The sequence below is a fragment of the Cheilinus undulatus genome, linkage group 5, assembly GCF_018320785.1.
Source record: "Cheilinus undulatus linkage group 5, ASM1832078v1, whole genome shotgun sequence".
Lineage (NCBI taxonomy): Eukaryota > Metazoa > Chordata > Actinopteri > Labriformes > Labridae > Cheilinus > Cheilinus undulatus.
The window spans coordinates 18,810,349-18,835,313 of record NC_054869.1 but is presented as its reverse complement, the minus strand read 5'-3'; the positions used below and the strand labels follow the sequence as shown (position 1 = coordinate 18,835,313).

Here is a 24,965-nt window from a genome sequence, read left to right as displayed (position 1 = left end):
TAAAATAAACTAATTTGACCTGGTATTCTGACCACATTTTTTGCATCATAAATTGGTGTTTTGTAACAATGACACTAAAATTCATCTCAGACATTTGGAGTCTGTGGTGTCAGCATTTTCCACTTCATTATGATATGATCTGACCCAGACAATAGTCTGATCCAACCCCAGTGAATCCAGGTCAGAGGTCTGGACCCAGTTCACCAGAGTTTACTTTTCTATTTCCTGCAACACTAGTGCAACATGTGCTGGTCAGGCTAAAAAAACAGAGAATCACATATGTGAAAGCACAAGCACAAACACATACACAGTTTCATGTGATCGTCCATTGAGACAGCGGACTTCCACCTGACCAAGCTGAAAAAACAGTGGATGGATGTGCTGAGGTCAAAATGAGAGGGCTTGGTCTTCCTCTGAAAGAGTTAAGTCACACAAACATCAATCAGAGAGTGTGTGTGATGAAGAGGTGCGGACAGAGGCGTTTCGCAGTCAGTGGTGTGTGGATCAGGGAGGTGAGGGTTACGGTCAAGTCAAACTACAGCAGGACGGAGCACTTTCACAATAAGAGCATGACGATGTGCATGTGTGTGTTCTTTGTATCTGCTGGCTTTTATTCTCAGACGCTCCTTTGTGTATCTGTGGTTATCTCACTACATTAATAACGCTGAGCCGCAGCAGTGCGAGCCTCAGGTAAAGAAGAAAGGCAGAGTGACCTCTCATGTCATTGCAGAAATTATTTCCCATTTCTTTAACAATATTGCATCACTTTTCCAGCCATCTCCCCCGCTATTTCATTTAAGATACATAAAAAAAAAAAAATCAAGAACTCCTTTCAGCAACATCCTCACTTTTAATTATGGAACACCTTGCAGAAAAGCACAAAAGGTGTGCACATCAAACGATTACATACAGTAGAGTTGTGTATTTATGTCGTGAAAGAAAATGAAAGTGAGCCTCTTTGTGCAGTCCATTAGGGTTAATTACAGCCTTGTGTTGGGATGCTTGTAAGAGAGCAGGTTAGTAATTAAAGTACAGGTAAGACATTAACTTACTTTTGTTAGCCATTAATCAGTGTTTACCTTCAGAGAGCTCTCCCTTTGTAATTAATAATCAACTTGGACAATGAGTAATCACCCAAGAGGAAGTTGTGTGCTCATGGGTGTGTGCTCATGTACAGCACGTCTGTTTTATTCGCAAAAGGGGTTTCCCACCTTTAAAGAGCATCTTTACAAATCAAACAAACAACCATTCATCTCACAAAAAAGTCAATAGAAGAAAAATCACTGCAAGAGACATTTTCTCACTACTGGTTTTATCCATATATTAGTTTTAACCTCATGCTTGCTCATTTTGTCCTCTGCTTTGGCATCTGAATACAACTTGAATGGCGTCCTGACTACATGGGAAAGTCTCATCCAGCACCCTATTTTCCAGAGTCAGCATTGCTGCTACCTTATCACACAAACACACAAATGGAACTTTTCCAGAAGAACCAAACCTCTAATTTATTAAGTTCTGCCAGTGTGCCAAGCTGCTGCCAAACACCAAAGCAATGACCTCCTTGGTGAAAAAAGGCAGTCCAGCCAGTCATGTAAAAAGAGTCAGGTCTAGGTTTAACAGCATTAAAATCAAGAAATGAGGAGGTTAGCAAACACTATCTCCAGGTTTTTATCAGACTGCCATGCTGGTATACTGATGCTGACTCATAGATGATTAGGAATAACAGACAAGCTCTGCCACCACCTCAACCTACCTTCTTCTGCCAAGAGTCTAGCAGCATGAAAAACACAATCATCAAATCATTACTGCACCACACAGAGAGACAGAACGAATGCAGGAGAGGGAGGGGAGAGAGATACTGAAATTTAAAGTAATGAGAGAGATAACAGAAAGACAGAAAGAAGCGATATCACAGCTAAGTGGCAAAATAAAGCTAGTGTTGAAGTGCAAGAAAACTGCAGATTCTTGAGTGTCCACTTGAGACTGACTGCAGAGGCACTGGAAGTCACAAACACTTACACACCCAATGTGAAAATACTAAATTTTTACAGGAGATATAAACATATTGACAGCCTAACCTTGCCAAGCAGATGGATATGCCCGTTTCACTGTTTTTCACTGGCAAACCATCTTGCAAAGCTCCCGTCTGAACTGTTTGGGCCAGGTTAGAAAGTGACAGGACCAATAAGTGATGAGGGGCAGTACTTTCAGGCACGGCAGAGTGGTAACATAAGCAAACAGCAACAAGAGGCTGGTGCAATTATGGCGGAAGACATTAGCATGGATGCTGCCAAAGCGCCAATTTTATCAGAACTTGACGACATTTCTCCGTTAAAAGAACAAAGAACAGCATTGAGTTGTTTTCTTTTCAAAAACGACAAAAGTCGAGTACTGACATCCAGGGCTGCAACAAATGATTATTTTTTATGTCAACTAATCTGGCGATTATTTTTACAATTGGTCGACTAATCTTGGCTATTTGGCATACTATTTTGGATCCCTGTTTTACCTTGCCTTCTTTTGCATGCACACCTGTGAAAACTTAATGGTGTAGCAAATTGATGCTACATAGTCAAGGTTTGTTTTTCCTGTAATATAAAAGTATTGAACTGATAACTAAAGTAAATTGCACACTAAATAGCATTACTGAAAAAAACGTTACCCTAACAAATATCAAAGATATTTTTCCAACTGATTAACATAAAGCACCAACGTTAGAAGTAGGCTACTGGAATTAATCCTCGTGCCTGAAGCACAAAGGGCTCAGTAACTAAATGCAAAGGATCTAAAAGATAATCATGCAACTTGCAAACTTGCCCACTCACGGTATTGGAAGACGCGGCAGCTACAGTGTGTTTACGTTTCAGGTGTTCGTGCCTTGCCATAGTGCTGCCATGGTACGAGAGTTTGACTTGACAGTTTGCAGTTGACTTGTTTCGCCAGTTTGTTTTATGTAAAATGTTCCCAAACTTTAGAAGCTCTGGGTCGGCTTTTTGGTGCGTTCTCCATGCTTTCCACCATGCTTAACTTCTTCTTCTCAGTTTCTGTGAATAATGTAAACAGTGGGAGCGATACTGCCCCCACTACTTCCTGTAGTGAACTGCAAGTACAGATGAGTCCTTACCAGCCGATACTAGATTTTACCAATATAAAAAACAATAATACGACGCGTCGACACTTGAATTCCCGCATCGACAAATTTTTATAGTCGACACAAACGATTATGTCGACAAATCGTTGCAGCCCTACTGACATGTCTACAGTCGCCATGGTTCGCGTTATTCCTCGGTAGCTGCGCATGCGCACCTTGGTAGTGGCTACGTCACATGTTTTGTTGCTGTGATTGGCCCTTAAAGATGTGACAGACAGAACGTTCATCCAATCACACTGAGTTTTTTCAAAGCTTATCCAGATGGATAACCCTAACTTCTGTCTCTTTGCTCTAGCACAGAGCACCACATTAAGGTCAGCAGGTTTTACTGCCCCATTTTTCATGATTTTGAAGCCTTATTTTATAAACTTCTTCATGACTGAAATTTGGCCTGGTGGTTCATAACAGAGTGTCCTGTCATACAACAAGCCTAAAATACAGATTTTTACTTTACATGGACCTTTAGATAAGTTTAGAAGTTTTTAAAACTTTAAATTGTTTCACTATTCCTTACCTTGCTTTGAAGAATGCAACAGGTATGGTTTTTAAAAACTTCCTTTCTCATCACTGATCTAAAAACAAACAGAAGGATGAAAGTGCTGGTGTTGTGCTGTGCCATGGCGTGCAACTTTATGCACCAGTGCATGCACGTCTGTCGTTTGCCAAATTGGCATCAATTCACTGCAAAGTCTTCATGACAGTAATTAAAGCAATAACGTGGCTATTTTTTTACTGCTACACTAAATGGTTTTTCTGTATAACCATCCATTCCCAGCACACACTGTGCAGAGGTTGAATTTTTTTCATAATCCATTCATTTTGGTTCAAAAGGGGATATTGATTTATGCATAATTAGGGTCATGACTGATATAATGGCCAGCCAGGCCATTTGTATCTGAAGCTAAAGGCTCGCCTATGCTCTGCCGCCACCATTTATTTAGTTGACCAAAGTTCATCTGAGACAACATTTCCACTATAGCAACTGCCATATTTGGGTTTCAGAGTACTCCATTTAAGACTTTGTCCATGTTTTATACAATTCATGGTTGCAAAACACAAGTCTTGCAGTCTTACTCCAACAAAGAATAATAAAGAAAAGCATAAAGTGCAATAAAAGAAAATATGTTACAAATAAAAGAAAGCTACTGCAGTTAGTTTGAACTCAAGTCCCACCTTTCACTGGTCAGATAGTCAGTCGTGATCTACAAGGGGGCACCTAGTTTAGCCAATCAGATTTTCAGAGGTTGGGAATGATGAGTGGGTTCAGCGGTCTGTTCTGCTGAGACACTTTGTGGTCAACCCTGACTACCCCCACCTACAGGAACACACATACTCTTACCATAGCAACCCAGAGCTCTGCAGCCATGGCGGCAGAAGAGTTGACTATTCGTATCCATGTGTGTGTGTGTGTGTGAGTGATTGTGTATGTGTGTTGATTGAAGTGCTGGGCCACGATGCCCTGACAGCCTTCCCTCAACCTTCTCTCAACCTTGTCACCTTTTCTGCTCTGCTGTGACTCTCTCCACAATTGCCGCTGCCTGTGAAGCTGCCAGGCTGCCAAGGACACAAAGACGACAGAGACAACCTTTGACATCAGAAGCTGCCACCAAAAGACCAGAGACAAGCCGAGTTGGCAGCTCTGTTAACAGGCCAGCGACTCCGATCTATTCAGCTTGGTTTAAAGTTGCAGAAGTCAATAGAGCACAAGTCAATAGTGCATAGATACAGATGGACGCTGTGTCAAACACATCTGTGTTAGGACAATGTCAGGCATGCCAATGGATTTAAAAAAAGCCGACCTCCATATCTTGGCTCAAAGGTTGCTGTCTTTTGACCGACAGCAGTCACTGAGATGAGCCATAAAACATCAAGGTAAAAAAGTGACATTTGAACATGAAATACAGTATTGGGTTTTGTACTGAAGGCTGGATGACATTTCAAGGAGCTGATTCACTGGTAGATGTTAAGGCCACCCGCCTCCACAGCTCCGTGTGGAACATGGTGTTTTAGTGGCAGAGATGAGATAGCAGTGTTAGAGATGTATTCACTGGCATGTGGAGCATGTGTAAGATGACCTATACATTCACCGTGATGTCGCTATGGGGCTTTGATGTGAATGAAAGACCTCCAGAGTGATGATGGAAATGAGTGATGAGACGAGGATGAGTCTAAAGGTGTTTTTATGTGAAGCAATCTGTGCTTAAACACATCAGGTAAAAACAGGTGAATCACATAATCATGACAGATATCATTAAAACACATCATATCTCGTTGAATATCTGACTTTCCACTTGTTTTTGTGTGTGCACGCCTCTACATGCATTCCTGAATGTGTGTCACTCTTCAAACAACTCTGCAATCATCATCTCTTATCAACGGTCATGTCGCGGATTACAGCTTTCATCACTAATCCTACATTAAGGACACATTCTCATGATGGCCGTGACATCATCAAGGCCAGTCAACTGCAGAGAGGGCGCAGGGACAGGAAGCCAAACACCACAGGAGAGGATTAATGAATATAGGAGAACGAGTGGATGATGAAAAAGAAAGAGGGCGCTACAAAGAAGATAGAAATAAAATCAAAAAGCACGTTTCTATAATATGTGTGAGGCAGCTTCTGTTTCTACGTGTTTCAAGATAATCTACCACTGCTTCAATTTTCTCAGTTTTCAAAGAATGATCTCAATCAGCTCTACTAAGAACTCCAATCTCCCAGCATCACCCACAAACATACACACAATAACAAACATGGTCAGTGCACTCTGCGCTAACTAACCCTTCGTAATCTGCACATGTGCATTCCTGTAGGTCAAGAGGAATACACAAAAAACAACTGACACTCAAAATCATATTTCAGTTGTTCACATCTGTGATTTGAGAAACATTTCAAAAATATTTCACTTACCTTCATCAACTCATCATTTGTAATCGTCTCAAGCTGGGATATTATATTCAACTTACACAGCCATGACTGAGGGATATAGTGCCAAATAAACCATGAATAAAGAGGAATTTATTTGGATAAATAAAAGGGTCCTATAGCAATGTCCAATTGATAAATAAATGATTTTTCATTGTATGTTTGACTCTGAAAATAACATGGAACTTTTCAGGTTCACGACAAAAAGGTCTAGAGCAGCCGGCACACCAACAAGGGCTAACTGTGATATATCGCAGAATTTCTGAAGTTAGGATTATTCTAAAAACCATGCAGTGGCTTCCACTTTTATTTTAGAGTTGATCCTGAAGTTCTTGTAAGCTTTACGCAGCCTTGCTCCTCGATACATCCCAGACCTCCTTTCTTTTTACGTCCCGACTAAATCTCTTTGTTCCTAGAAAGCTTCCCTTTAAACATGTAACCCACACAAGCACCGGAGGAGAGCTTTCTGTTTTTATGCCCATACAACTTTGCAATTCAATTCCCCTGAACATTAAATTGGTCAGCTTCAGTGATGTTTTTCAAAAGACAGACACATCTTTTAAAGTTGGTTTTTAAAATGGTGTCAGTCTTACTGTTCTATTTACTATTTTTGACTTTGTTTTATCATTGTTTAATCTATGGTCTTGTTTTTACTTTGAACAATATTATGTATTTTACTGACTTCAATATTTTAGTCTCTTTACTGTATTATTTTTTTTTCACTCTTATTTCCCTTTTCTGATTTTATTGACTTTTGCTCTCTCTCACTTCTTATGAAGCACTTTAGCCTGCATTTTTATGTATGAAAAGTGCTAAACAAATAAATTCGAGTGGATTTAATTGCCTTTTGTTACATTTTGAAATTCCACCATTTTACATTTAAACTGTTTTTGTTTCATTTTGAATTTTAGTGGTCTTAAACTAATAGTAATTGTATCTGGATACAGTTCCGCTTTTATTTTGAAAGAAATTTAGTTCATGCCACTACCATGAATTAAAAACCCTAAATGGTTCAAGGTTCGTTAGTAGTAACTAAAAAAGGCAAATTTGTGTGCAGGCAGGAGTTGTTTGACTGCTCAATTTTTTTGTGACTCTGGCGATAACCAGTCAAATTCTCACTCCCCACATAATTTTGATTACTAGCATGAATGTGACACCTTGGCTTTTTCTGCTTTAGTTATCTTTGAAAAGTCACAAACAACACATCATACAGTGTAATTCTGCTCCAATTTTTCTCAGTTAAAGAGAGAAGAAATACCAGCCAGATGAGTGCTCATATAACAGTTCTTCTTTTTTCTGCTCTCTTGTAATCAATTAAGCAAAATCTCTGGCATGGTAATCATATTTGAGGATTGAAGTAATCTTAGATTATTAAAGAAGTAGACTTAGTGTAACATTATTAATACTGTGTGTTTATAGAAAGTTTGGTTTTCTACCTGCAGAGACACGAGGGCAGTCAGGCAGCATGGGGTCCAGTGGTGTGTCCAGCGGCTCTGGACTTGATACCCAGTTACAACAGTGCTATAGGGAGAGAGAAAAAAGGAGCAAATGATTAGAACACTGAGCGCAGATTTTTATTCTAAATATGTGAAGACACCAGACTCCAGCTCCTGGATATAAAGGATTTCTGTAAGGGTAATTAAAATGTACCCTTAAATATTACTTCTAAAAACACAAAGAAATGATATTTCTTAATCATAATTATTATTTATAGAAATTATATTTTCTCACAGGTGGAAATAAAATAACAATGAGGATTTGTATGTTATTTTTTTTAATCATCTTGATTCCCTTCTACATGGTAAAAATAGTAAAAGAAAAAAAGGAGACAAAGAAACCGGAACAGGTGTGGAGGACAAGAGAAGAGACGGTCAGTGAAAAAGGAATGGGGTCTGTGTGGGGCTGAGCGCGGAGGGGGGAGAGAAAGAAAGTGAGACAGATACGGGAACAAGCAATTAAAACTGTGTGACATGTTGCTCAGACAGCTTGGCGTTTGTTTGTGGTGGAGTCTGAGGCCTTCTACCATGCTGGATCAGTGGGTGCCCTGGGGGAGGGTGTCTGCCCAGCTTGCTGACCCATAACCCCCTGCAAACACCCCTAGTCCTCTCGAACCCCCTGTGGTTGACAACTCTACTGTCAGAAAGAAGAGGAGACCTCTTTATCTGTTTTTTTTTAGCTGTCTTCATCTCTCTGCCCGTGTGGCACTCTCTTTTTACCTTGTGAGTTCTTTCAACATTTAATAGTTCATTTTAACAAATAACTCATTTACATCTGATAAACTCTATCATGTCCCTACCTCAGAACAACACAATTATCCCATGTTTTGATTTTTAATTCCCTGGAATTTGAGATGACAACATTTCAAAGCATGTTTTCCTTTTGACCATACGATGTGGAGCTGTATGCTTGGCTTGTAAGGTTTGTACAAAAACAATGCAGAGGAGAGCGAGGGGCACAGGGAGGTTCAGAAGGAATGCTTGGAGAAGACGTTCCTCAGATAAGATAAAAGTTCAATAGAAGAAAGAGAAAATGTAAAGAGATTAGAATGTGCAGCTGGCGTCCTTCTGAATCACCGCTTATCTGCCCTTGTTTACTTTCACCCTGGGCCCCTGACAGTCATTACAGTGTTGTGCATGCTTGTGTGAGCATGTGCTTGTGTGTGTGGGTCAGTGATTGCATTGCGGGGGGTCCTCCATGAAGAAGTGTGGTGTTTTGAACCCTTCAGACACAAAAATACACACATAAACACTCATAGGCTTTCAGATTTTTGCCCTCAGCCACCCTGACTCCCAAGGCCCTGAGAGAGGAGGGACTAGATACAAAGATCTTTGAAACAACTCCCATTTCAACCCTTCCATAAAAACGCACACACACACATACAGTACAAGAGTATTACACTCACTATAAACATGCAAGAAATCCAGGGTCACACTTTAGGTCAGATATCAGCCTCTTTTCACAACCAGCATACTCCCTGACATGTTGTTTTTTAATCAAAAACACAGAAACACTTCAAATACTTTTACTTTATTTAATAAAAGTCCAAATAGCCAAGTCCGTTAAAAGGTCTGCTTGAGCATACTACATACAGTGCTTATAAAAAGAGTTCATACCCTTGGGATTTTTTGTAACTTTATTGATTTTGTAAATCAGTCATGGTCAATATGATCTGGCTTTTTTTCACAGAAAAATGTAACAAAAACCTCTTTAATGTCACAGTGTAAACACATTTCTTAAAAGTAAGATCGATTAAATAAAAATATATAAGTTAAAATAAGTGAAAGCATAATTATTTTCCCCCTTTAAAGTGACTGACCTAATTCAGCAAAGGTCCAGCCAATTGGTGCTAGTAGTCTCACAGTAAGTAAAACGGGGATCACCTGAGAGCAGTGAATGTTCCTCAAGTCACTGTATCTGGAAGGTCCAGCCACTGGTTAATTGGTATTCCTGGCTACTATTACACCATGAAGACAAAAGAACACTCCAAGCAACTCAGAGAAAACGTGATTAATAGGTAGAAGTCAGGGGATGGATACAAAAACTCTCCAGTGCATTGAACATCCTCCTGTGCTTAGTTAAATCCATCATTAAGAAATGAAAGGAATATTGTACATGTGTAAATCTGCCTAGAGCAGGCCATCCCCTCAAACTGAATAGCCATGCAAAAAGGAGACTAGAGATAGATCTATGACTACTCTGAAGAAACTACAAGCTTCAGCAGCTGAGATTGGAGAGACTCTGCATACAACAACTGTTGCCCAGGTTCTTCACCAGTCAAAGCTTTATGGGAGAGTGGAAAAGAGAAAGCCACTGTTGAAGAAAACTCAGATAATAGTTCAACAAGAGTTCATCAAAAGGCATGTAGGAGACTCCATGGTCAAGTGGGAGAAAGTTCTTTGGTCCGATGACACCAAAATGGGGCTTTATGGCCATCAAACAAGACACTATGTTTGGCAGACATCACCACTATGAAGCACTGTGGTGGCAGCATCATGCTGTGGGGATGCTTCTCGGCAGCCAGCCCTGGAAGGTTTGTAAAGGTAGAAGGTAAAATGAATGCAGCAAAATATAGGAAAAACCTGGAGGACAATCTCATTCGGTCTGAAAGAGAACTACGGCTTGGGAGAAGATTTATTTTCCAGCAAGAAAACGACCTGAAGCATACAGTGAACGCTATACAGAAATGGTTTAAAGACACTAAGGTGACTGCTCTGGAGTGGTGAAGTCAAAGCTCAGATCTCAATGTAATAGAATATATGTGGCTGGACTTGAAAAGGGCTGGTTACGCCAAATCCCTGTGAAACCTGACAGAGCTTGAGCAGTTTTACGAAGAAAAATGGAGTAAAACTGCACTGCACAGATGTACAAGTGTGATTGAGACCTATCCTCACAGACTCTGTGCTGTTTTTGCCGGCAAAGGGGCATCTTAATTCTGACTTGAAGGCAGTGAAAATACATGTAATTACTTATTTTACCTTACATATATTAATTTAATTGACATTACCCTGTTTAAGTCTGTTTCCACTTTGATGTTAAAGAGTTTTTTGGTAACATTTTTGTGTCAAAGAAGCCTGATTAAAGTAACCATGATTAATTTGTACAATCACTGAAAGGGTAAACAATCAAAGGGGTGAATTCTTTTTTAGGCGCTGTATCTTCCTCTGTCCCCTAGTGAGTATTTTACAGTAAGCTTTACGAGAAATACAGAGATTCATAACAGGACATAATCATGATGAAACATCTGCTCCATGTATGTCCAAAACAAATATCAACAAGTAAGAAGTAGCACATTGCTGATTTCTTTATGAACAATAATTCCAGAGGGAAATGTTCAAAAAGAAGTCTGCCATGAAAATAAAATTAGACTCATATGTGTGTTTAATTCATTTCTAATCAAAAGAAAAGAAATTGTCTGATTTAATAACTAAATCTGTCTCTTACTTAGTAGAGATGCCCTTTCAATCTTTTTCTCTGTATGTCTTCAGTCCTGTCAATCAAAAGAGCTAACAGTTAAAGTAAAGTAGAATAAGAGGAGCCAAAAAGGTCATAGAAAAATCGGCAAAGAGATGAGGGGGAAGAGAGGGGAGGAGGAGGAGGAGGATGGGGGCTTTAGTGTTGGGGGAAGATGACAAGTCATTGTGGTAAACAGTGGCATATTGTGTATTTTTAGATCCTCTGCTGTGCCCTAGATGTGCTCTCCTCTGAGCCCGGGCTGCAGGGCAGAGCGGTGCGGAGCGGCAAAGAAGCAGTGGGGCTCCTTGACTGCTACATCAAGTGTCTCATTGTATCTCCTTTAATTCATTCAATCTGTCTCAAGAAAGATGTCAGCTGGGCTGTGGAGCAGTGGGTTAGAGGTGGCTGGATGGAGGGGAAGAAGGAGAGTCTTTCAAAGGACCCTCCTCCCTCCCCCCTCACCTCCACCAGCACCACCAATGGAGACAGGGAGGCCACGGTTTGAATAGATTTGTCAAGGCAACAACACACATGTGCATGCAAACTCTTGCATAAATGCACACACACACACATATACACACATATAAGCACGCAGTCCCAGTGCTGTGGGAGACCACAGGCATAACAGCAGTCACATAAAGGCGAGGCCTGCTGGCTGGGATTAGAGGAGGGCGATGTGACAAAAGGATGGCACATCAGATCTGCTGCCTCTGACGCATAGCATCATCACTTCAAGCAGCTCGTCTGCCGATCAATGGCGCCATTGAACTAAAGGCAGACGGAAAAACAAACATGTAAACAGATTTGACTCTCCCCCCACCTCTGCTGCTCTGTGCATGTGTCTCTGTATGTGTTTGGATTTAGGCTGGATATACACTCAGATAAGCAACCAGCACTGAAGTCACACAACTAGCATTGTGACAAGTATTTTCTCATACTAAAATCTCAACATTATGAGAAAAAATGTTTAGAAGTATCTCGATTGATCGAAGAGGCTGGTGAGAAATGCTAACCTTTCCACTAAAAGTTTGGTTTAAAGGGGTAATGACATTACATTGAAAAGCAGATGAATTTGCCAGATTTCATGTTTGTCATCAGGCAAATCCATCTTAAAAAGCTCCAGGTTTGATTATATGATCAGAATGCAATGGCTTCCTCTAGTAAGGTAATTAGCAGTTTGAGCAGAACTGGATCACATTTCTTTTTTTATTTTCCTTTTTTTTTTTAGATTTTGGGACTTTTCATGCCTTTATTCCATAGAGGAGGACAGTGGATAGAGTCAGAAACAGGAGAGAGAATGGGGAGAGACATGGCCACAGATTTGTGCCCGAGCTGCCCACATACATGGGTAGCGCCTTAGACCACCAGGCTATCTGGGCCATATTGGACCACATTTCTGTATGAAATAAAGAGTAAAACAACACTTCGTGATGAAAAGGTGTTTTCGCTCTTCTGACGACCTTCTCTGGCATGAGTTTGTGACAGTTATGAGGTGTTGGTTAGTTGTACTGCTAGTGGAGTGATCAGCGCAGACGTAGCCACAGTGGTGGTTTTGTTAGAACTGGACAGCATTTCTTCATTAAAACAAGAGAAAAGAGTCACACTGAAAGGTTTTCATGATGAAACAGATGTTGTCGCTCTTCTCCTGGCCTGCTTGGGCGTGGGTTTGCAATTGTTACGGGTGGGGTCTGCCGGTGTATCCGATGGCTGCTGCCGTGGAAGCTGTTAGCTTGGATGTAGCTGTAGGAAAGCGACAGTTTAATCGGAACTGGACCACAAGAACTAAGAGTGATACGGAAAGCTCGTCTCCTGATCGCCCAAGGCATGAATTCATTCACCGAAGAGCTCCACCATTCACAACTACAGCAGCAGTAGCCTGTCTGGTAGGTGAAGTGCATACGCACATCCTTGTTTTTTGTCATGTCGCTCTGATTAGCCCGTCACAAATGTGACAGAACATTTCTCCAATCACTTTCTGTGTTGTTTTTTAAAAGTCCTGCCCTTCCCAAATGCTTTCTATGGGAGCTTTATTTGATATACATCCATGCAGTAGATATATGGAACAGTCTATGTGGCGTGTCAGGTTAGTAATGACATGCAGGTGTCACCTCTTCTTCTCAGGCGCTGATGCTTTTAAGCCTTCTTTGTAAAATGTGTTACTATGGGTCTGCATGCATGTCATCCTGCACCTGCCTCCTTTTGCACGTCAGAGAGGAAGAGGTAGCCAGCTTCTTTCACAAACACACATCCACACGCACAGACTCAGAGGGTAATGGGCAAAAAATACTGCACTCAGCTGATGGCAGGGTGATCTAATGGAGCCTTCATGGGGACCAAATAGGTCTCTCATGGGTATCCATATCCACTGCTCAGTGAGTGCAACAGGGACAGAGATATGCTACATTCAGAAAGGAGAGAATACTCCCTATTAGCTGTAAATAGCAGAGAACACTCTGTAAACTCACTTCTGACCAAAACTAATGGCATTTTATTGTCACAATGCAAAATCAGAGCATAAAATATCCTTCGAAACAAGATTTTGTGATAATTTTAAACAGAATTTTGATCATCTAGATGTGAATACACTGTACCGGTAGAGGGTAAATAATCGTATACAATTTGCTCCATTCAACCCTGAAACATCATTTCTGCCTCCTCACTCTGAGAGCAAACAGGACTCAGTCCAGTGACAGAAACTCTGTGCTAAGAGTACAAAAGTCTCCTAAACCATAACACACATGACAGCCAGCAGCCTAACTTCTCAGAAAGAAGTCTCCCTGTGTCTGTCTCTCTCCCAGCTCCTCCAGTGGCTGTATAATCTCTATGGATTAGGATGGTTTATTCATGACCATAGTGTACTCTGTATGAATGTGTGCGTGTGTGCGTGCACTCTGGGCAGGCCACTAGAGTGTGACAGCAGGCCAGCACAGTGACAGGAGACACCTTGGAGACTGTGACAGGCTGCCAGCTGTACACCATCATTCGCATTTCTCTCTCTCACTCACTTCTCCTCACTATACTACTCATCTATCTCCACGTACATCTCTTCATCTCCTCTCCTCCATCTGTATTCTCTCCATTCATACCCTACCTGTCTTTTTGTTTTGCTTTTCCACTGCTCTAGCCAGGGCTTCCTCTGCACCAGTCAACGGAATTTAAATAATTGAACATTTCTCATACTTTCTCTCTTTGCCCATCTCTCTTTCTGTCTCAGTCAATGGATGACTTTCCCATCTCTCCTCCTCTTATTCCCTCCCTCTTTTTGTTGTTCACCTTTTCTCTGTTTTGTCTCCCGTCGGTGACGTCAGATGCCCCTTATCTGACCCGTTTGCTCTGTATAACCTGGCCCAGCAGGCGCTGATCTCTAAATCCTATCTCCTCTCTTTTACTCTTCTCTTCTCATCGCTCCATCCCACCATCCCGTGACCTCCTGAACCTCAGAGGGAGGGAATTATCTCTGTCCAAGAGAACAGAGCAGTGCACTGCTGGGGGTGCGCCAGCCTTGCATGCATCCACTCATACATGCACCCACATCTATAACCACCCAGGACGTGATTCAGGTTCACTATCATGTGCAGCGCCTTCTTGATATGTAAAATTATACCTTAGTGTGCAATACAAGTGAGTTTATGGTTTTGGAAGATCCAATTTTGTATGGATTACTGATGTAGATTTCTCTTACAAACAAACATAAGAGGCTTCTATTGTCAGGGTACGTGTTTGCTCATGTGTGCATTTAGATTGTGTGATCATTTAAACCCAAACATCAGGAGGAAGAAAGCCAAAGCTACACACCCCCAAATCAGCTCATAGCCATGGGACTAGCATATTGGAAGGGAAAGACAGGGACTTTGACCTTTTGGGAGAACACTGGTTTCTAATGCAAATTGCTGCAATGGATTAGATTTTGGAGTGACATCAACTCTCTTTCTGACCCGAGGCTTGTTAACTGACACCGCTCCGAAGACAGTCATGGTGAAACTTGGGTACACTTGTGAAAAAATGACTTTATAGTTGAGGCCAGACTTCATGCTCTCAGCATGAGTATGGCCTGACCCGACAATTGTAGGGATTCTGGACCTATCAGTCCTGAAAATCAGTTGTTTCACCTCATATAGCGTATCATTGTGACTGACAATCAACAACATATCTGAGACATCTCATGTCCTCCCAACAGAAAGTCGAGCATGTTTGATTTTTGTCTTGCCTTCTAGGAATAATCCATTACGTCCGTTTTGTTTACCAATGAGATCACGGAGCACTCTGCACGTACAGCAGTCACAAACATAAACAAAACACATGGCAAAGTGAAAGAAGAGTGATGAAGTCGGTGCTATGAGATGTGACAGTGACACAGAGGAACGTTTGTAAAGTTCTGACAACATCCCTGCCTTTATTATGTGCCATACAGAGACCACCACAACTAACTGAAAAAGAGAGTAAAGTTGGTGAGAAATAGTAACCAGGTTGCCAAAACAAGAAGTTTAAGTAACTCATTTGGTTTAGAAAATACCATGAATCTGGTTTTGTCTGCATCTAAAGCCAATTTAAGTTTCTGCAGATGAGACTGAACAACATTAAAGGCAGACTGTAAAAACTCAAAGGCCTGTGTTATCGATGACAAGTAGCAATAAATGATGGTCTCATCTGCATAAAAATGACAGAGGCATTTTACAGGTTATTACACAGATTGTTAATATAAATAGCAAATGAGATAGGTCCTAAGACTGAACCTTAGGGCACACCTTAAAGACGGCTTTACACCTAATGACTTTTTGTATGATTTCAGTCATAGACAAAATTACTAAGTTGGAGTAAAATCATACGAGTCTTGCTAAAATTGTACTGGGCCTCCGTGATCTCAGTTGTTAGGTGTAAGGTGGTCATAAGACTCGATCCAAGCAGTTTTAAGGAGGCCTTTCTTCAGTCTCGGTGTTACCGCAATATCAAACGTGTTTGATAATGCTGAAAGTCTTTAGTCTGGTCTTATTTAAATTGTGTTTATCAGTGATGTGACCATCAGCCAGAACCAATTGGAATTAGTTTTGTGTGTAAGCACATTAAATCACTTAATTTTTCAAAACAAAAATGTGAGCAGAGACCAATCTGAAGCCGCTGAATGTCCGCTCATAACTCAAGAGATTTCTGTTCATCTCCACCCCAATGTTTGTGGACCTTGTCCTTTAATTCATTCAAGGCTGACATGACAGGTACGGGAAAGCTCAACTGGGATTTTCAAAGGAAAACCCTGATCAGTTCGTTTCTGAGGTGAGACTACTAGCGTTTTCATATGGTACTTTAATTCTGAAGTGTTTCCAGGATAGTTCTTCAGTTGTTGCAGTAACATGCAAAGTTGCTTTAGTGTTTCACTGTCCATTTGGTTCCATGTAAATTATTCAAAAACAATGGATTATAGAAGGTATTAACTTATATGCATTCTCCATCTCCTTCTACATCTTGTTCTTTGCATAAAAATTGTTGTTGTAAATTTCCAGCAAATGCATGATGGGAAATAATCTCAAAAGGAGTCGTATTCTTGTCTTGTAGTTAGTGACCCACAGTCTTTGCTGAGACTAAAAATTCAGTGACTTGCTGCCAAATTGTCTTCAGATGTCAGAGGGTCTCAGATGCCAGTCTTTTAAAAGTCTTTAAAATTTTAAGCAAAGTCCTCTGGTGTAAGGCGAGCCTTAGAGACATCCAGAAAAGCAGAGATGGTACCAGCTATCTGAAAACATTAATATACAAGTTAAGCCAGAATCACAGAGGCACCTTCCAACGTGCATCCAAAATATCAATCCAATAATTTACTATATACAGACCCATACTGACAGCGGCCAGATGCACCTGGACACAATACACTGCAACAATTTATGCCACTGCGCCTAGCTGTGGCAGGGGAAGTGTTTACCTGAGAGAAAAGCTGTTTTGTACATCTCTGCTGAGTAGCAGCTCTGTTTGAGAGTATGTGAGAGGAAATTTAGCACCATCTTTAAAGGTAATAAATAAGTGGGAGGCCTCAGTCACCAGTGAAATACCACTAGCCCAAGAGTGACTGGTGGGGAGTTGACCATTGACGTGCTGCCGGTGTGTGCTGGGGGTGGCAATTGAGGAACGGCATACAACGTGATGCCAATGTTTTTTGGCTTTGGCTATTATTTAAACTAGTGATGTTCCTAGGCTTATATTTTCCAATCTGATTAGACACAAAACACAATTGCATTTAGCAAACTAGTCTAAACAAGTAAGCAGTGTAAACCAGCTCCACACTGAAAGAGTAAAACAGCATCACATTGTAATGACACGAGCTTGTTTTGAAAGAGTAAAACAGCATCACATCGTAATGACGTGAGCTTGGTTTGAAAGTGTAAAACAGCATCACATTGTAATGGCGCATGCTTGGTTTGCAGAAAGTAGCAAACATTAGCCCTAGCACCACAGGCCATCGATCTCATTTGCAGGTTAGTGTCCACATTTCTGAGCTGAATATTGTCCCTCAATGCTTCAGTTATGTGTGAGTATTTTCTGACACAGCCTCTGGATAACATTTTCCCCGTTTTCTAAAAATCTAAAAAGTGCTAACCACACAGATTGTACGACATGCAAACTGTGCTAAAGCAGCTAGTGGTTGATTATATTGGATTAAAGATAACTGTGTCAGCAAGACAGTTCCAGTTCCAGTTCAGATGGAGTGTTTGACTGGTATTGTGGCCCTGATAAACAAGTTTATAATTAGTTTAAATGACTTGTAACTCTGGTGAAAGGGATCCCAGTTCCAAACTTTTAACTACAAATGGCACATCCCTTTTTGAATTACTTTATTTGATTTAGTTTCTTACCCCTATCGATAACAAAAGTTTCAGTAAAAATTATAAAAACGTAGATATCAAAATGCAGTGTGCAAATTGGAAATACAAATACATGCAGCCATATTAGGCAATAAAAAACAACTGAGTTGCAGTAACATTTTTTATCCATCAAGGAGATGCAAATTAACAGGGACCAGTAGTGTTAGCTTTTAATATTTTCATTCATTTTCTAATAGAAAAGGACATTTTTGCTGTAAAACTGTTCTGGTTCATTTAATGATTTCAATTTTCTCTGAGATAATTAAATTGTTAACTTGCTAATCAAAATGTTATGATAACTAAAGTAGACTGCTTAGCTGGGTTGGTGAGGTTAAAAATGAGGATTTTAGAAAGACTTGAAAAACTCATAGGGCTGCTTGGAAAGAAATTACAGTGTATTTCAAATCAAAAGCCTGTATATAGATGTACACAATTCTTTTAAAATATGAGATTTTATTGTATAATTGGAAGGCCAAAGCAAAGGTATGCCATAACTGTCCTCTAGATAGATTCTTTTTAACAACACAAGCTCTTCAGCCAAAAAGGGACTATGGGTTAATGAGAAAGAGAGAGAGAGAGTGTATCCTTGTCCGTACCCTTCCTCCGACCGGACAAAGAAGGTTATTTCAGATTTATTGTTCTGGGTAATCATCACAAATAGAAAATCACTTAACATTCCAATTATGATGTGTCCTGAACATCCCTTAGATGAATCAAAAAATAGGAAATGCCAGACAAGGAGAAGCGGGCCAGTGCAACCTTGAATCCCCAACACACAAACTAACATACATAGACACTCGGAGAGAAAGTAACACACTTCAGACACAAACTAAACACAAAGGCGAAATGGGAGATGACAGAAATAGCAAAACAAAAGGCAGGGGATATGAAAGAGGATGTAATACAAATAAAGGTATGGTGTGTGTGTCTGTGTGTGTGTGTGTGTGACTGGGTGTGTGTGGATGACATTTGCATCCCTGGCTGTGGTCTTGGATGGTCTTCATCTGTATGTGCATACTGAGTGAGCCCAGGTGCTGCGTATGGCTCAGAGGTCACACCAGAAAGGGCAAGAGCTAAAATGAAGCTAACACAAATGCACATGTGCACGGGGATTCTATCGCTCATTCTTTCCCACATGCACATGCAAACACATACATGAATACACATATGCATGACCTGCTGCATACACACACCATGGAGGTTTAACTCTCTCACTTATTCCTTGACATGCACCCAGGAAGGAAAGTCAGGCTTGTTTAGAAAAAAGCCACAGAGGGCAAACATGCAAACAATGGTTCTCTATGACTGCTAAGGCTAGCTGCTGGACAGGGGTACCCGTGTAGGTCAGCAGGGTTGTGAAGGAGAAAATTAAAGAGGAGCAAAATCTGAGAGACCTTTGTTCACAGCTGGGGGAATTTACATGATGAGATGGGAGGTGGGGAATGGACACTTGAATGTTGAGCAGCGTCTTTGTTTGATTTGTGTGATTGTGTGTATCTGAGTGTATCTCACCTGCTGCATCCAGTCTTGTGTGCCTTTGCTGGTCTCCTGTAGCCAGATGTTATGAGCTGAGTCAGTCAGAGCCACGGCGCACACTCTGCTCTTCACTTGCATTTCCCTTTGATTCATCTGCAAGAGAAAACAAATCAGATTTTTTTAGTGAGGCTGAATGACATCAGTTGGAAATGCTTCTTTTAGACAACCTTTTGAATGCAGAGACCTTAGGGCTGTAGGAGGTATGGACTCATCTGAAGAATAGAAAACATCCTAATTCGAGGTACAAGAATAAATAATTTTGTAAAAACAAATCCTCATTGTGTATAGCTCCTCAATAAAAATCTTATCCCCTGGCCAACATGTGCTGTCAGCCTGCTCCTCTGACAGTGATAGCAGTGGCCCAGTGGACAGATTTGTAACCAGCGGACACAGATTCAACCTGGTGTATAGCATAATGTATAAAGTGAAATATAAAAGAGCTCCTCCACCATAGCATGTCCTTGTCACGTTCTGTGCAAATGCCCTTCCCTGTGCACGTTCAGATACCTCGGCCCCCATTCTTAATACCCTTTCCCTTCACATGTCACAGAGAACGTGGCGTCCACGGGCTCGTCTTCCTATTCCCCTCTGAATGTCAACGCCAAGGAAAATGTCACACAAAGAACTTGTTACTGCACTACAATAGACTTCCCACACCGCAAGTCCCACCCCAAGGAGCTCTAAAGTCAGGCCTTGGGAATGAGCCATTTCACTCTGCTCTGCTTTAAGATAAAACAGGAAGAAAGGAGAACAGGACCAGCAACAATAGGTTAACAATCACTTACAGTACACGTTAAGTAAGGCTTGGACAAAGGCTAGGGAACTGCGGATGGGTTAAGGCACCACAGAATGGCACTTATATTGGTCATTGCCAGACCAACTGTGAGTACATAAAGACCAGATTTTAACAACATTAAAGTCCATTCTACAGCTGTACAACTCTATAGCAGTCATGATGAAATGTCAGCTCACACTGTGTAACTGTTTACAATGTATGACCATCGTACATGATTTATATGCTCACACTGTACATGTGCGTGAGGAAAGACTATATAACTAATTACATCTACTAAAAAGTACGGTAATTGAGTAGCTTTTTTTTGGGCACTTTTACTTTCTTAAGTACATTTTGAAATCAGTACTTTACCCACTAAACATTAGGCGTCCACAGGACGTGCAGATCTGGTCTAAATCAAGTCTGTCGTTCCAGGACCCAATCTGAACATCATTCTGACCTCGAAATCAAGTAGTGGATCTGGACGTCGAAGTGCGACCTCTCCTGAACGTTGATATATTTAAACGCTTGTGTAGTCGTTCTTTTCAACATCTTGTGGACGTGAACGTCAGGTGCAGAATATAGACATAAATTAAAAAGCGCATGAAATAGACATTATTCAATATACTTCTTACACCAGCATTTTTCTTCTTACACACATATAAATATATTTACTGAAAATAAAACAAACGTTTTTTCAGGCAACCTTGCAACCTCAGCTACCAAGGTAACTGCTCACAAGCAGAGTGACAGAATCTAATCTGCGCACATGTGAAACCATCGGCAGGAAAAATGACGTATGTCTTTTGTTAAACTGGAAGCTTGTGCCACCTGCCAATAGCAGACACACAGACTTGGTCGGGCTGTTAAAGAAATACGACCTTAAGTTAAAGGAAAGTATATTTGACTGCAGGTTACCTTTTATGTTCTATAACGTCAGTAACAGTTGTCGTTGCAAACCAGTGTCCACCTTTTGCAATTTTGTGGGGGTTAACAAAGATGGCGAACACTAACAACTAATAGCTCAGCCCAGCTAGCCAAATTTACAGTACACTCAAACGTTAATGGCGGATACTAAGTCATGAACGCCAGCGTGGTGAAATTCTCAACTGGGAGACACCGTTAACATTATTTTAGTCAGAAAGCAGATTTTATACTGTAGTATAACTAACACCACATTGGGAGACACAGTTAAGTGTTTTTATCATCAGCTTTTTATGCTTTGGTATAACATAGTTGTGACATCTCCACACAAATAGGCTTGAGCGCGTGCACACAGTGAGGAAACCGATCAAAATAAATGTCCTGCACTTTAACCTAGAAAACAACATAGATGACGAAGAGCAAGGATGTGATGGCAGAGTCTTTGGAAGCTTTGAGGAGAAAGGCGATGCATCTGTGTAAAAGTTACTGTCAGCGTGTCCGACAACATTGCAGTTTAATTAAATGTAGTGTTGACGAATATAGACACTTTTAATGTGCTAAATATGAGTTTAATTAACATTTTTAATTTTGCAGTGTATTTGACCTTAATATGAAGGTGTGACTTTACCTGAACAAACCTGGCTGGTGTTACTGTTAATGTACGACTCCTCAGTAGCTATTCAGTACTTTGAGTAAACTTTAAATGAGACACTCTATGCTTTTACTTCAGTAGATTTATAGATCAGTTCTTTTATTTCTACTTAAGTAAATTTTAGCCAGAGTCACTGTACTTTTACTTGAGTACAATAGTCCAGTACATTTTCTACCTCTGGACAACTGTCACTGAATAGGGATGCACTATCATATCACCATGACATCTGTATCAGCAGATACAAATTTAAAAAGTTAAAAAATTGGTATTGGCAATGAAATTCTCTACCAATATTGACAGATGACACAAAATGGCAAAATGTACAAACGTACCATCAGGTATAAGTGGGTAACTAGTGACACAACTACTAGACTGTCTACTTTCCTGCTCCTCTTTCAGCTCTGCTTGACTCAGCCTCTCTGCACAGGAGACACCTGGTGTTCTTTACATCTAAAAAAAAGTGTGCATATTAGGTATTGATACCAACTAAAAATGAGCCTGGGGATGTCGGCATATCAGATACCTGCAAAAATCCAATACTGTGCCTCCCTATCAGTTAGGTTGTCTTTGAAAAGTTTCACACATAGAAGTTTAAGTCAGACCTATCGTCTCATTTTTACAGCTTAAATATCTAGAAACAGCAAGAAAACCACTCTCACCATCACATAAACAGCATCACCAGCAAACACAACTAGCAGTTTAAAATAAATACTCCCTGTCAGCTGGAGGTCTGTTGTTTGCTGTTCTTGTAGTGGTGAGTTAAGATGCTGTCCTGCAGTGTAAAAGGAAAAAGTACCCCAAAGTTGTTGTTTTTTGCTAGGGGTTCTGCTCTCACTGAGGCAGTGTGCGCAGTCATACAACCAAAATATCAAACATGCCAGAAATCCATCTGACCACCTGGGAGTTGCTGATCTGGCTGTGTCCCACGTTCACAGTACAGCAAATGATGCACAATCAGGCTGAAAGTCGTCCTGACTCCCATGCGGGTTGTGTGACTCATGATCTGTGTCTGAATTGGCTAAAAATCACACAGTGTATGCTCAGCTGAGGTGTCATCTTGACAAGGAAGCTTGGCAATGGGTTGGTATACTTGATTTTTGTTGCGAAAAATGACAATGGGTTATTTTCTGATAGATTATAAGATTAGCGTTTTAGATGGAGATCTAGTTTTTATAAGGTCAGGACTAATGGTTAATAAGGGCTCAGGTAGGGTTTGCTTGTGGGCGTTGGAAATGTATTTTCATTTAAAAGCCCAGTTGTAATCTATTTAAAATAGGCTATGGCTCAGGTATGAAGCTGTGGTTTAGTCAGATGTAGAGGGTTTAAGTTGGCACGACAATATGAATCAAACTCTAAAGACTAAAACTAAAGCAATCACCTTGCTTATAAACACTCACAGATAAGTAATACCAGCCAACTATAGCCGCACTGGCTCTGGCTGACTGGCTGTACATCAAAATGACGGTGGGCATTTGAATACATCCTCCCGTGCCTGGCCAAATTAAAGCGAGAGTGTATAGAGATAAATGGAATCTATTAAGGCCCTAAGGACTCATACATCATACAGCTGATAAGGCTTCCACTGGGGCGTCTTTTCTAGAGTGGAGGACAGAGCAGACTGAGAGGAGAGGTAAAACTGTAGGTATAAAAACAGTGCATAACTTTAGAGATAGACAAGAAAAGACTGACACTTCACATAGACTGACTCATAATCTTACTGTGGCATTGTAACACAAGCACAGATACACACTCTTCTCTGTACTCCACCCTCTTCCACGGTTGGCTGAAAAGCTTTTCTCTGGCAGAACTGGACCCGTGGGAGTAGCAAAGCCAACCTTTTAAAACTGGACGTATCAGTCAAGGTCCTGTTTTCTGGCCAGTCCCTGAATATAGAGGCAGTTAGCTGAGGCCAGGAAACAGGAGGCTGTGGACTGACTGCTCATGGAAAACTCTAAGCACATGGCTTTAAACCATTCAAATACATCGCCCAAGTCTGGGCAGAAACTTTACATTTTTCCACTTTGAGTGTGGATAAATTAGTCTCTACTTGCTCCTATTGTATACCCCTCATGGGCCCAACATTTTTTATTTTTGATGGAACAAGTACTTAACATGGACATGGTTCACTAGTATGCTGAAACTGTAAGTGAGCTATAATAAATCTGGAAAGTGGTGGAACTAAATTGTGCTTCCAAACCTGACATTAATTACAGACTCTTGCTGTCTGTCCACTTACCATTTTCATTTCAGCATGCCACTTTTAAAGGCAAAATACTTCTGTGTCAACAAAAGATGTGCAGATGGATGGATGAATATTTTTGAAGAGAATCAGAGGAAGTGGATGAATTCAATCAGATGGGAGAGTACTGTAAAATTAAGCAGTAGTTTAGGTGAAGGACTGAGAGTTCTGAGACAAGGGAAAATGTATGGATGTACACAAAAAAAAAAGAAAAAGAAAGGACGATGTATATGGTGGTCTGGGTTGTATAGTCCTGAATGGACTTGGCTGAAACTTCAAAACTGGAGATAAGTATAGGTGCATCTCAAAAAATCTGAATATCATGAAAAGCTCATTTTTCCGGTAACTTAATTCAAAAATGAGCTTTCAGCTCACAAAAATCCTGTATCTTGAAATAACAGAATATTGAGAAAAAGTCCAATTTCTTGGCAGTTATTTCAACCCTGAAAAGAGCTCCAATATGCTAAATCACTCAAAACACCAGCAAAGGTTTCCTGAACCTTCATTCTCTCACTCTGGTTCCGAACACACCACCACTCAATCTTGGGGAAGACTGCTGACTTGGCAAATGTCCAGAAGACAATTACTCCACAAGGAGGGTAAGCCACAGAAGATCACAGCTTAAAGGAAGGTTGTTCTCAGAATCCTGTATAAAATCTATTCATGGAAAGTTGACTGAGAAAAAAAAAATTGTAGTAAGAAAAGATACACAAGCAACAGGGATGAACTCAGCCTTCAGAGTTTTGTCAAACACAGCAGATATTTCCAGGAAATAGGCTACAAATGTTATATTTGTGTCAAGCCACAACATCAACATAATAAGCATTTCACCTGGACTAAGGAGAAAAAGAACTGGAACATTGCTCTGTGGTCCAAAATCCTGATTTCAGATAAAACTACATTTTGAATTTCATTTGGACATCAAGGTCCCAGAGTCCATAGGAGGATTTGAGAAGCACAGAAGGTG

The 24,965-nt window shown here is 40.6% G+C and overlaps 1 protein-coding gene across 9 annotated transcripts in view; it reads right to left on the bottom strand.

Annotated features, from left to right (window-relative positions):
* fam172a (family with sequence similarity 172 member A) overlaps positions 1–24,965 on the bottom strand; it is a 222,474-nt gene that overhangs the window by 59,777 nt on the left and 137,732 nt on the right. For all 9 annotated transcript variants that reach the window (XM_041787663.1, XM_041787664.1, XM_041787661.1 and 6 more), the window contains exons 9-10: positions 19,385–19,501; positions 7,511–7,595 (exon numbers count right to left, since the gene is read on the bottom strand). In XM_041787663.1, coding sequence (XP_041643597.1) covers positions 7,511–7,595; positions 19,385–19,501 — 202 coding nt within the window. The remainder of the gene's footprint in view (positions 1–7,510; positions 7,596–19,384; positions 19,502–24,965) is intronic.